Here is a 13,133-nt window from a genome sequence, read left to right on the forward strand (position 1 = left end):
GCACCCCGATGTTTCTAGCAGCCATGTCCACAATAGCCAAACTGTGGAAGGAGCCTCGGTGCCCATCGAAAGATGAATGGATAAAGAAGATGTGGTTTATGTATACAATGGAATATTCCTCAGCCATTAGAAACGACAAATACCCACCATTTGCTTCAACGTGGATGGAACTGGAGGGTATTATGCTGAGTGCAGTAAGTCAATCGGAGAAGGACAAACAGTGTATGTTCTCATTCATTTGGGGAATATGAATAATAGTGAAAGGGAATAGAAGGGAAGGGAGAAGAAATGGGTAGGAAATATCAGAAAGGGAGACAGAACATGAAGACTCCTAACTCTGGGAAATGAACTAGGGGTGGTGGAAGGGGAGGAGGGTGGGGGGTGGGGGTGAATGGGTGACGGGCACTGAGGGGGACACTTGTCGGGATGAGCACTGGGTGTTATTCTGTATGTTGGTAAATTGAACACCAATGAAAATTAATTTATTAAAAAAAATGGTCAGTGAGCACTGGCTTCGACTTAAAGTCACCAGCTGCATCAGCCCATAACAAAGGAGAAGCCTGTCCTTTGAAGTTTTAAAGCCAAGCATTGATTCCCCCTCTGCAATGAAACTCCTACATGGCATCTTCTTCCAGGAGAAGGCTGTTTTATTAACACTGAAAATCAGTTGTCAAGTGTAGCCGCCCTCATGAATTTTCGAAGCTAGATCTTCTGCACACCTTGCTACAGCTTCAACACCGCACCTGCTGCGTCACCTTGCACTGTTAGGTTATGGAGACGCCTGCTCTCCTTAAGCCTCACGAACCAGCCTCTGTTAACTTCAAATTTTTCTTTGGCAGCGTCCTCCCCTCTCTCAGATTTCGAAGAAGTGAAGAGAGTTGGGGCTTTGCTCTAGATTGGGCTCTGGATTGGGCTTCGGCTTAAGAAAATGTCATGGCTCGTTTGATCTTTTATCCAGACCACTCGAGCTCTCTCCGCGACAGCAATAAGGCTGTTTTGCTTTATCACTCACGTGTCCGATGGAGTAGCTCTTCTAATTTTCTTGAAGACCTTTTCCTTTGTATCTACAACATAGCTAAGAAGCCAATATTTGGCATAAGAGGTCTGGCTTTTGCCCTATGTCAGCTTTTGACATGCCTTCCTTACTAAGCTTAATCATGTCTCGTTTCTTATTTAAAACAAGAGAGCTGCTACTCATCCTTTCACTTGAACGCTTCGAGGTTTTTGTAGATTAAGTGGCCTAATTTCAATTGTGTTGCATCTGTGGAAATGGGGGGCCCTAGGAGAGGGAGATGGATGGGGAATGGAGGGTCGGTGGGGCAGTCAAAACATACCCATTTACTGTTAAGTTTGCCACCATCATATATAGGTGCAGTTTGGGGTACCCCAAAACAATTAAAATAGTTTCGTTAAAGGTCATTGTTCACATATCACCATAACAAATATAATAATAATGAAAATATTTGAATTATTGCAAGAATTATGAATACGTGACACAGAGACACCAAGTAAGCAAATGCTGGTGGAAAAATAGTGCCGGTAGCCTTGCTCGATGCAGGGTGGCCACAGCCTTCAATTCGCAAAAAATACAACATCTGCAAAGTACAACGAAGTGAAGCACAGTAAAACAAACTATGCCGTGCTTCTCTCAAGTGGAGGCTACTTGGTTGTTTCCCCAGGCCAAGGAGAGAGAAGGGGGCAGGGGGTCAGAAGTCCTGGCCTGTCACTGACTTCTTACTATCTGTGTGCCCGGGGTGAGCTAACCTCCCAGAACATCCATTTTGACTGTTGTAAAACACAGAAAACTATAACACACCTTGAGTTACTGAGAGGAGTACATTAAATTGGTAGGATTAGATGCTTAAAAAAGAAGTCCTTTATGAATGATACAGTCCTCTGCAAATTGAGGCACGGATACTAACTCATCTGTGTTAAGAAATATTCACAAAGTGACCTCTGTGTGCCAGATACTCTGCAAGGCATCAGGGACACGGTGGTGAACAAGATGGCCTTCACGTCCCCGGCGTTTGCGTCGCAGCCAAGGTGGTCCAGAGATCTGCTCTGGCAGGGAAGGAAGGAGTCAGAGAAGACTCCTGGCAAGAAACTGAAATCTAAGGACCAGGAATAGTCAGCTCAGAAAGAGTGGGAGTGGTGAGGGAAGAACAGCCAGGTGAAGGACGCAGCGTATACGTAAAAACTCAGCTCCCTGAGCGGGGAGTGCCCGTCCCTGGGCTGTATGATTGTGCAAGGCGCTGGAGTTAGAGAGACCCTATGACAACAGGCAGTGGTCAGGGGCCTGGTTTGTAAATGGTCTCCTACGTCCTTTCCTGAGCATCTGGGCAGCCACAGAAGGGCTGTACCAGGTGTCTGTCTGACGGGACCTCTTTGAATGTCACACATGGTGCCACCCTCACTCTTGGACCCCATCGTCTTCGGTGGGGAGACCCCAAGTCTTTTCTGTCTTCCTTCCTGGAAGTGAGTCTCCTGCTGGTTTCATTTGCCTTTCTGTCCAGCCTTTAGCTCCTGGGAAATAAATTGAATTAAGTTACTCTCCCCAGATCCCCCTTGTTTTGAACCTGCCTTTCCCAAAACTAGGCTTTGCTCTTGCTTGCAGGCTGCAGATTAAATGGCACGCCAGCTGCCTCCTTAATCAAGTCAAGTTTGGCCTTTTGGTCACCCTTCCCCATCACCTGTATCATCTCGTCCCCAGGCTCTAGCCGTGGTAGGCAGAAGAATGACTCCCCAAAGATGTATATATGCCGTAACCCCCAGAACCTGTGACCATGTTGCCTTACATGGCAAAAAGGACTTTGTAGGTATGATTAAGTTAAAGGTCTTGAGATGGAGAGATAATCCTGGATCTTCTGGATGGCACCAAGGGGCCTTAGAGGAGGGAGGGAGGAGGCTCAGAGTCAGAGAAGGAGACGTGATGAGAAAAGCAGAGGTGAGAGGGAGGCAGGACAGGAGCTGAGCTGGGCAGGCAGGGAAAAGGGCAAGGAACCAGTGTCTCCCCCAGCACCTCCGGAAGGAATGCAGCCCTGCTGACCCATTGTGGACTTCCCATCTCAAGAACTGGAGGATAACAGATTGGTACTATCTTAAACCACCAGGTTTGTGGTCATTTGTTTCAGCAGGGATGGAAAACAAACATCCCACTCCTTCCGCACCCTTCACTCCCAGCCTCCATCTAGATGATCCAACGATCCTTCAACTCTACTCCTTGTCCAAACTCTGCTACAGTTTTGCTCAAACTTTCTGTCCTTAATTCTTTCCCAAACAGATTCCGCCATTTACGCTCTGGAATTTATTCTCTAACTTCTACTAGCATCTGATTCTAGCTAGTACTTTGTTGCACATCTTCAATCTCTTGTCATTAAATTTAATAGTCCCCAGTTGCCAAATCTAAGGTCAGTCCCGATCTCCAGGCTCCTTGACTTCTCTAGATCTTGGTCCTGTGGGGCCACTTTACACCCTTTGGAGCCCACGACACATCTTTTCCCCAGTCCCCCATGGTCTCCGATATCTTTGGTCTCTTCTGGTTATTGACTCATTTTTGAATTCAACAACTCTTCATTGAACTCCTACTGCGTGTCCAGCACTACAGTAGGGAGAGCATGTAAATACGCAGACACAGCTCCCATGCCCCTCAAGGTGTCCAGTGTGCCCCGGGAAAGACAGGCATGCAAAAATAATGACGATACGCTGCCCTAAGGGCAAAAGCAAAAGCTCACGCACATCAGGTAACAGCTGTCCCCAGTTCCCTGCCCAGCCTCTGGCCTAGCTATTGTGTGGTCCCTGAAGCAGCAGGAAAAGTGTCACCTGAGAACCTGTAAAGAGGCAGAGTCTGGGGCCCCTTCCCAGGCCTCCTGAATTGAGATCTCTAGGGGTAGGGCCAGGTCTCTCTCCAGTGTCCAGGACCCCCAGCCCTGTCTCTGCTCCTCAAGGCCCTGTGCCCCATGCTCCACCTGGAACAAACCCTCCCGCTCTTCAAGGTCTGGCCCTGATGCCACTTCTGTTGTGAATCTTCTTGACACTTGTTTCTCCCTAAGGTAGAACTCACTGCCCTACCTTCTGCTTCTACCATTTGCAATCACCCTGGTTTATTCTGTTTGGTTTTGTGACTGCTCACAGAGAGCTACCGCCAACGTCTGCGATACAGAAGGAGATAAGAAGTCATTCCTACCGTCGGGCCCTTGCAGCCACGGCAGCCTACCGCGGTTAATTGTGCATACAACCCTTCTCGCCTGCTTTTCTCTGCATGGTTCCAGGGTTGACTTCAAATGTTCCAGTACTCACCTTCACGTTCACTGATTTTTTTTAAGTGGTGGGTACTGACTTTATCAGGCAATGAAGCGGAGTTACAACCACGGTCGATAGAACCTTGGGCTGACCTTTAATCCTTCACTCCTTCCATGATCCATTCCTACTCTCCCTTCCTGGCGGCCTCGAGTCTCTCTCTGAGTATCTCGGGAGTCAGCAGAAGCACCAGGCAGACGGTGTGTGTCCTAAACACAGAACCTCAGGACTTTTGTTTGGATGCTGGTGGTAGAGGTAGAAGAGGCGTGGTGCCTAGAGAGCCCCTTGGACCGGTTTGGAGCCCACGAGGAGAAAGCTTGCAGAAAATGGAAGCCAACGCCAGAAACCAAATCCGAGAAATAGAGAGTAGGAAAAGTGTTCGGTTCGTATTATTTGAGCTCCGGGATCGACCACCTCACCTGAAGGTATTTTTTTCCCCATCACATTAGCTAGTAAATTCCTTTTTATTATTTAAACCAGCACTCAGTTGGATGTTCTGTGACGGATAATCACAATAATCCTAATAATTATAATCTTTTATTTGATCCCAAAAAACCAACAACTTGCTATCTAGAAAACGAGCCTTTGCTCTCACCCTAGGCTGCTTTCCCCACGTGCAGCTCATTTCCTCGGGCCAGAAACCACAGATTCCTGCGCCTCATGGCCACACTCAACTTCAATTAAAGCTTTTCCACCATAGTGACAGGTTTTAGCTTTGTTCTGTTTTCAGTACTGTACCTGTTATGGTTAATTTTATGTGTCGACCTCACTGGGTCATTGAGCGCCCACACATTTGCTTGAACACTATTCTGGGTGTGTTTGTGAGAGTGTTTCCAGATGAGACTGGCATGTAAATTGGTAGAATGGGTAAAGCAGATTGCCCTCCCCAGGGTGGGTGGGCCTCGTCTAAGCTGCTCAGGGCCTGAACGAGACTGGCTGAGCGGGGACACTGGTCCGCTCCTGCCTCTGGGCTGTGGCTTACACCATCAGCCCTCCGGTTCTGAAGCTTTCACGCTTGGACCAAAGCTCACGCCATTGATCTCCCTCATCCTCAGGCCTTCGGACTCAGGCGGGAATTATACCCCGTGTTCCCTGGGTCTCAGCTTACAAATGGCATCTTGTGGGTCTTCTCAGCTTGATGATCACGTAAGCATGTGTGCATAAGCATAATTCAAAAATGAGATGCTCACGATCTATGTGTCCATCCTATCGGCTCCGCTTCTCTGGGGACCACAATGCCATCCCCTCCTCGCTTTCACGGTTCTAGGAAAAGTGAATGAGTGCTTTCACATAAAAGCGAGTGTGTTTAGGCCCACGAGGGAGGAAACCCAAAGCGCACCTGCTGTTCTCCTGCCTGGTTGTGCGGACCGTCATGCATGTGATGTACTCTTTACCTCGGGCTGCTTTCTCTTCGCAGCTACGTGCAAAAGCCGTAGGAGATGGTACTGCTCTGGTTGCTCCAGCTGAGGCATCAAGGCCAGGAGTTCCATCAGGTGTCTGTTGATCGGCTGAGGCTGCTTTTCATACACGACAGGTAACACCCTCAACAGCATGGCATTGCCTGTTGAGGGAACAAAACCAGGAATGACGAGCATTAGCTCACAAGCAGTAGAAACACGTTCACTGTCAATGCAATAACCCTTGCACTTACTCATTAAACAGCGTGGAGTGATGGCCAAGCCTTCTGCTAAAAATAACACAGTATCTTATTTTGAAAAATCACTACAGCGGGACTCAAACGGATTCCATAAAAGGGACTATCATATTTATTTATTATCTAATGAAAAAGTTTTCCTGACTAATGCTCCACGGGGACAGAGGAACACTTGACAGTAACCACACCACACCCTGAAGAAGGAAACAGTTCTGATAAAGAATTCCTGACGAGAAACAACATTTGGATGCTGTTTAAATGAAAACTATGCAGTGTCATAAGCATGAAACGGAACCAAAAGAAAAGAAAAAAGAAAAAAAAGGCGCAGAGGAATGTTTTCACGTTCCTGAGAGATATGGAGGCCTGGTTCAGACAGCTGACATGTGGAAATGCAGCCTTATTTTTATGAATAGTTACAAAAAAAAGTAGCAATGCAAATTTAAATCCCCAATTTCTGTACTATTTTCAAGGGAAGTTGAGAGTCCGCTTGTTTGTCACACTTGATTTGCCTCAAAGACATGTATGGACAACTGGGTTTAAGATGGCAAAGTCTCAAGAAGAGATATTGCATAAGCTACAGGGACTTATCGGCAAACAGCATATGGGAAACATCTGCTTATCACTTTATGGTATGGATTTTTTTCCTCAAAATCCTCGCAAGTACTTAAATGTCTCAGGAGAATTGGTTTCTAGGGATTTCTTGAACAACAACAAAAAAAGTTTGTGCGTCTATTACTTTCAATTTGGCTTCGTATATAGACGAAAGACACAGGAGGAATCAACTGAGCAGCAGTGATTACACATATGTGACCTTTCTCGAACAGGGGGGACATGTCCATATATAAAGGACACTTGATAGGAGAATAGAACAAAAGGGGCAGCCCGGGTGGCTCAGCGGTTTAGGGCCACCCTCAGCCCAGGGCGTGATCCTGGAGACCCGGAATCGAGTCCCGCATCGGGCTCCCTGCGTGGAGCCTACTTCTCCCTCTGCCTTTCTCTCTCTCTCTCTCTCTGTGTCTCTTATGAATAAATAAATAAAATAAAAAAAGAGACAGAGAGAGAGAACAGAAGAAAAAGGCTACCATTTTCAGAATATCCGGGCCTAAAAATAATAGAAGGGTAACTCTGGATCAGATTGAATGAGTGTGGGTGATGATACATAATGAGAATTGCTTTTCCCGCACGTGGTTCACAGAATTAGTCTCCTGCAGATTTCCATATACCCATGGAATGCGAAGTATTAGAAACATTCAGGGTTTTCTTTTAAAAAAATGTCTAGTCCATCACAAAATATTGCTTGATTTTGTTTTCTATCTCTTTGAACCAAGAGCTTTTCCTTAAAGGATCAGGAATTTTTAATGTAATGCCCAGTCTGTACAGGGTACAACAGATCTTAGAACTTAATTATGTAGACATACTGATCAATCTCTAAAAAAGTTCATGATAAATCAGACTCTCTTTGCAATTGAAGACAGGAAACTGGTGTAAGGCTTTTGATATAATACCCATTAAATACCCTGAGAGCCTTGAAGGAAAAACTCCAGATTAGTCATTTTCAGCTGACTTGCATTTTGATCACATGATGCAAAAATAAATGCATAAAAATTTTTTCTGCGTTAGAAACTGACGAAGACACTTTGGTATAGAAATCCTGTAAATTCAGAGAAAAAAGAGAAATCCTATAAATTCCATGTATGAACTAATATTTTTTTAAATTATGGAATATTTGAAGCCATTAGGCAAATGTAGGCAATAAAGAATAAGGTCGTGCCCACCAAAGCCACGTGGTGCCAGAATCACTTCCTATCCCACTCATTTCCTTTTTCTCCCCTTGGGCAACCACCATCCTAAAGTCGGTATTTATCATCTTCATGAATGTTTTTTTTTTTTTTTTACATTTCAGTTGCACGTGTATAGACCAACAAACATTTTATAGTGTTGTTTTGCAGGCTTTAAATTTTTTTGTCAATGGTATTCATACTATACAAATGTCTTTGCAATATTTAAATTTTTTTTACATTCAGCACTGTGTTGAAGTTTTAGCTCCAGGAAGCTCTCCATCGCTTATTCTCACAGTTGTATGGCATTCTATCGTGTAAGCAGGCAACAATTTATTCATACACTCTACGGTTGAAAGACATGATGATGATGATGATGATGATGATGATGATGATGATGATGCTTAGCTTTTACCAACAGTGCTGTAATTTTTATAGCTATTTCTTGACTCAGGAATGGGAGATCTTCCCTAGGGCACTGCCTCTGGGCTTTACATGCTTAGAAATCACCTAGGATCCTATCTTGTTAAACCATAGACGCTCATCCAGTAGATTCAGGGTTTGGGCTTGAGAATCTTGCATTCCTACTAAGCTCTCAGGTGATGCTGGTGGTCCCCGGACCACATAATCAGGTAGCAAAGCAGTGGTTATGTCCCTCAGAGTTAAGTTCCTATGTCTTCCGAAGTTTCTTTGCAGTGTGGTTGTGTATTAGTTTTCTAGAACTGCCGTAAGAAATCACCAAAAACTCTCAAGAGTTCCTTTCCTCCAGCGTCAAAGTCGACAACAGAGCGAGCGTCTCTCCGACTCTGCCGTTAGCATCACGTCTCCTCCTCTGATTCTCCCCTCTGCCTCCCTCTTCCGCTTTTAAGACCCTTGTGATCACACTGGGCCCACGTGTGTAATCTAGGATTATCTCCGTTTTGTATGTAGCAACCTTAAGTCCATTTTCAATGCAGTGAAACGCAACACGTCCACTGGTTGTGGGGATTAAGTTCCACAGGTTGTGGACATTTGGGGGGACACTATTCTGCTTTCCGTCATGACTACGATGATGTACACACCCACCAGCAGCAGGAGTGTTTCTGCTGCTCCATAACTTTGCCAATATTTGGTCTTGACAGACATCGGTTCTTGCCGGTCCGATGGAGAGTGAGATGGTGTCTCATTTTTTTGTGGTTGTTTTCATCTTTGTTTCTTTAAGTACTTGGCAGCTAAGCATGCTTTTACTTTTTTTTTTTTAAAGATTTTATTTATTTATTCATGAGAGACACACACAGAGAGAGAGAGAGAGAGAGAGAGAGAGAGAGAGAGGCAGAGACACAGGCAGAGGGAGAAGCAGGCTCCACGCAGGGAGCCCGACGCAGGACTCGACCCCAGGTCCCCGGATCAGGCCCCGGACCGAAGGCGGCACTAAACCACTGAGCCACCCGGGCTGCCCTAAGCAAGCTTTTAATATGTTTACAGGTCATTTCCCCTCCCATGAGGTGACCATTCATATCTTTTGCCTATTTTCAACTGGGATGTTTGTGTTTTCCTCTTGATTTGTAGAAACTCTTTATTTATTCTAGACACTTATTTTTTTGTCACTTTTAAAGTTGCAATGTCAATGTAGTTGATTTTGAGAATTTCTTTATAGTTTATACTTTTTGTTGTTATTGAGGTATCTTTCTCTACCCTAGGTTCATAAACATTTTCTCCTAAAAGCATTATGGTTTTGTTTTTCATATTTATCTTTAATCCATCTGGAATTTACCTTTGTACATAAGGAACAGATTTTGTGTGTGTATGTAAACAATTGCCCTGGCTCCATTTATCAAGTTGTCAGGTGCTTTCCTTCTGACTTTTTAAAAAAGTTTATTTATTTATTCATGAGACACACACACAGAGAGAGAGAGAGAGAGAGAAGCACAGACACAGGCAGAGGGAGAAGCAGGCTCCACACAGGCAGCCCAGTGTGGGACTCAATCCTAGGACTCCAGGATCACGCCCTGGGCTAAAGGCAGGCGCTAAACTGCTGAGCCACCCAGGGATCCCCTCCCTCTGGTTTTTAATGCCTTTTTCAGATATAAGATTTCTCATATGTCTGGGTCTGTTTCTGGGTATTTATCATACTTTCACCAGTTATACATTTTGTTAATAACTTTATAATAAATCATTATATCCCATGGGGCAAATTATCATCTACTTCAAATCCCTCTTGGTTCCTTTATATCAATTTTACCATTAGTTTGTCAACTTCCTTGAAACACTAGGTTGGGATATTTTTCCCCCCACACCGAATGTACAGACTAATTTGGGACAATTGATATCTTTGTGAAATTGAGTCTTCCCATTCAAGAACATATGTCCTTCCATCTATGTAGGGTTTTTAAAAGGTCTTTCAATACAGTTTTATGATAGTAGCTGTGTCTTATGTATCTTCTAAATAAATTGATTCCTAGGTGTCTCATTTTTGTTGCTATTGTAAATGGAAACTTTAAAAAATGTATTATCAATTTTATGCTGGTATTAAGAAAGCAACTGATTTTTGTGTTGATCTTTCAGCCAGAAAAACTTGCTCAATTCTCTTATTAACAATCTGTCTTCAGAATCTCTTCGATTTTCTGTATATAGGTAATCAACTCATAATAATTGATGATAGCTTTTTTTTTCTGTTCTTAGATCTTATTTTTCCTTTTTTTTTTTTTTTTGGTCCTACTTTACTAACTAGGACCTCTAATACTTCAATGAAAAGAGCAAGTGTCCACAGGCATCCTTTAGTTTTTCCTGTTTTTAAAGAGTAAGTTTCTTTTTTCTTTTTCTTTTTTTAAAGAGTATGTTTCTAAGGATTCATCATTATGTATGTATATGTTTCTATCAATTTTGGTATTTCCGTTTCACCAGTTTAAGTTCTGTTTCCTAGTTTGGACATAAATTAATGTTGAATTTTATTAATGGTTTCCTGTATCCATTGACATGATCATACGATTTTTCCTTTAAATTGTTAATGTAATAGATAATTCAAATATTTAACCAATCTTGCAGTCTTGGAATAAACTCAACATGGTTATAATGTATTTTTATGTATATAGTGCTGAGTTTGTTTGGCTAATATTTTATTTAGAGCTTTTGCATCCATTTTCTTGAATGAGTGGCCTTCTTTTTTTTTTTTTAAACCATGTTACTAAATAATTCCAATAAAGTGTCTATTATACTTTATTCTCTTTTCCCTTAAGGTTATTTTCAATTGATATTAATATAGCTATCCTAGCTTTGTGGAATTGTTCTTTATGTTCTCCCCCTGACCTTTCCAAATGTTTTGTTTTGAACATCTGTAGATTCTTATGTTCTATATGTGGCTCTTGTAGGTGACTCGTAGCTGGGGATTTTAAAAATATTCCTACTTGACATCTTATGTCTAACTGGAAAGTTTGTTTTTTAAATATTTTTGATGATTATTGTGTATTTGGATTTTTTTTGGTGTTGTGTCTTTTATTCATCTTGTTCTGTTTTTTCCCTTCTTTACTGCTTTCTATTGAACAAGATTTGTTTAATTCTATTTCTTCTATTTGAACATTCTATTTCCTTTGGTTTTCATGGCTGCCTTTAAAAAGATAAACTTTCTGGTACTAACAAAGCAAAATTAATTTCTCTATCCTCTTCCTGAAATATGAAAGGATTTCCTGAATTTAAAGAGCACATTTTGGAAGATTTTTCTCAGATCCTTCTTCCAGTTTAATATTCTCTTCAGCTTTGCCTGTTTGCCATTCAACCCATTCCTTGAGATTTTTAAAATTTCAATTAATCTTTTTTTATTTGTAGAAGTTAAATATGGTTCTTTAAAAAAAAAATCACGGGATCCCTGGGTGGCGCAGCGGTTTGACGCCTGCCTTTGGCCCAGGGCGCAATCCTGGAGACCTGGGATCGAATCCCACGTCGGGCTCCCGGTGCATGGGGCCTGCTTCTCCCTCTGCCTGTGTCTCTGTCTCTGTCTCTCTCTCTGTGTGTGTGTGTGTGACTATCATAAATAAAATAAATAAATAAATAAATAAATAAATAAATAATAAATAATAAATAATAAAAATACCTAGTTTTTTTTTTCTTTTGACAATGTCTTTCTTTGTTCTTTTCCAACTCCTTGCAGACCTAAAATAATTTTAAACGCATTTATTTTCTAGTTCCTAGCTGAGATTTTAAATAAATGAATTTCCTGGGAGAGGGGTTCCTAATTTTTTTCCCCGTATCTGCTGATTCCGATTCATGGTGGATTGTTTCCTCATATGTTTAAATATTTTTATGGTGAATTTGTTTTTACCGTGGCAGATAGTATACATTTGAATCTTGAACATGTGTGAGGGCAGACCCCTAGTCAGAAACTCTTAGGGACCCTTGAGAGTGCAAAGAGAGACATGTCTCCTTCTCACTTCTCTGTGTTAGGACGGGCAGCGGGGCTATATCCACGGAAGTCCAGCTTGCAGCTCTCTGAGGGGCTGGCTCTAGGTGAGGGTCTCACTTCCTGCGCCCACGCTGCCCTAAGCTTTGCTCCCACATGGTCCTTAACACTGGGTTGCTACAAAACTATGACCCCTACCTCCCTTTATTTGGGAGGTGGGGTGGCTAGCATCAGCTCTCAGGCTTACAGGGTTGGTCTTGGATCCCCCCCTCCCACCTCTTTCTTTGGCTCCTGGAGGTTTCCCTTACTTTATTGGTAGCTCATCTGTACATTTAAAGTTCTCATTATAGGGATCCCTGGGTGGCGCAGGGGTTTGGCGCCTGCCTTTGGCCCAGGGCGCGATCCTGGAGACCCGGGATCGAATCCCACGTCGGGCTCCTGGTGCATGGAGCCTGCTTCTCCCTCTGCCTATGTCTCTGCCTCTCTCTCTCTCTCTCTCTCTCTCTCTCTCTCTCTCTCTGTGTGTGACTATCATAAATAAATAAAAAAAAAATTAAAAAAAAATTTAAAAAAAATTAAAAAAAAAAAAGTTCTCATTATAGTGGGATCCCTGGGTGGCTCAGCGGTTGAGCATCTGGCTTTGGCCCAGGGCGTGACCCCGGGTCGCAGTATCAAGTTGGAGTCCGGGCTCCCTGCATGGAGCCTGCTTCTCCCTCTGCCTGTCTCTCTCTCTCTCTCTCTCTCTCTGTCTTTCATGAATAAATAAATAAATAAAATCTTTAAAAATTAGAAAGTCGGCACTTGAGATGAGCACTGGGTGTTATTCTGTACGTTGACAAATTGAACACAAATAAAATTATTAAAAAAAGAACAAACAAAATAAATAAACAAAATAAAATCCTATTTAATTATTGCAAAAAAAATTTAAAAAGTCATCATAATGTAAATGCATTCCTAGGTGTTTTGTGCAGGAGAGTTTTCAGCTTATTTGGGCCTTCACATTTCACAGGAAGCGGGAATCCCTAAACTTACT

General features: G+C 42.8%; 1 protein-coding gene across 2 annotated transcripts in view; it reads right to left on the bottom strand.

Annotated features, from left to right (window-relative positions):
* The window catches only part of VEPH1 (ventricular zone expressed PH domain containing 1), a 223,136-nt gene that overhangs the window by 165,330 nt on the left and 44,673 nt on the right, over positions 1 to 13,133 (bottom strand). For both annotated transcript variants that reach the window (XM_055321784.1, XM_055321783.1), the window contains exon 4: positions 5,691 to 5,857. In XM_055321784.1, the coding sequence (XP_055177759.1) occupies positions 5,691 to 5,857 (167 nt within the window). The remainder of the gene's footprint in view (positions 1 to 5,690; positions 5,858 to 13,133) is intronic.

This window comes from Nyctereutes procyonoides, unplaced genomic scaffold (genome assembly GCF_905146905.1).
Source record: "Nyctereutes procyonoides isolate TBG_1078 unplaced genomic scaffold, NYPRO_anot_genome, whole genome shotgun sequence".
Lineage (NCBI taxonomy): Eukaryota > Metazoa > Chordata > Mammalia > Carnivora > Canidae > Nyctereutes > Nyctereutes procyonoides.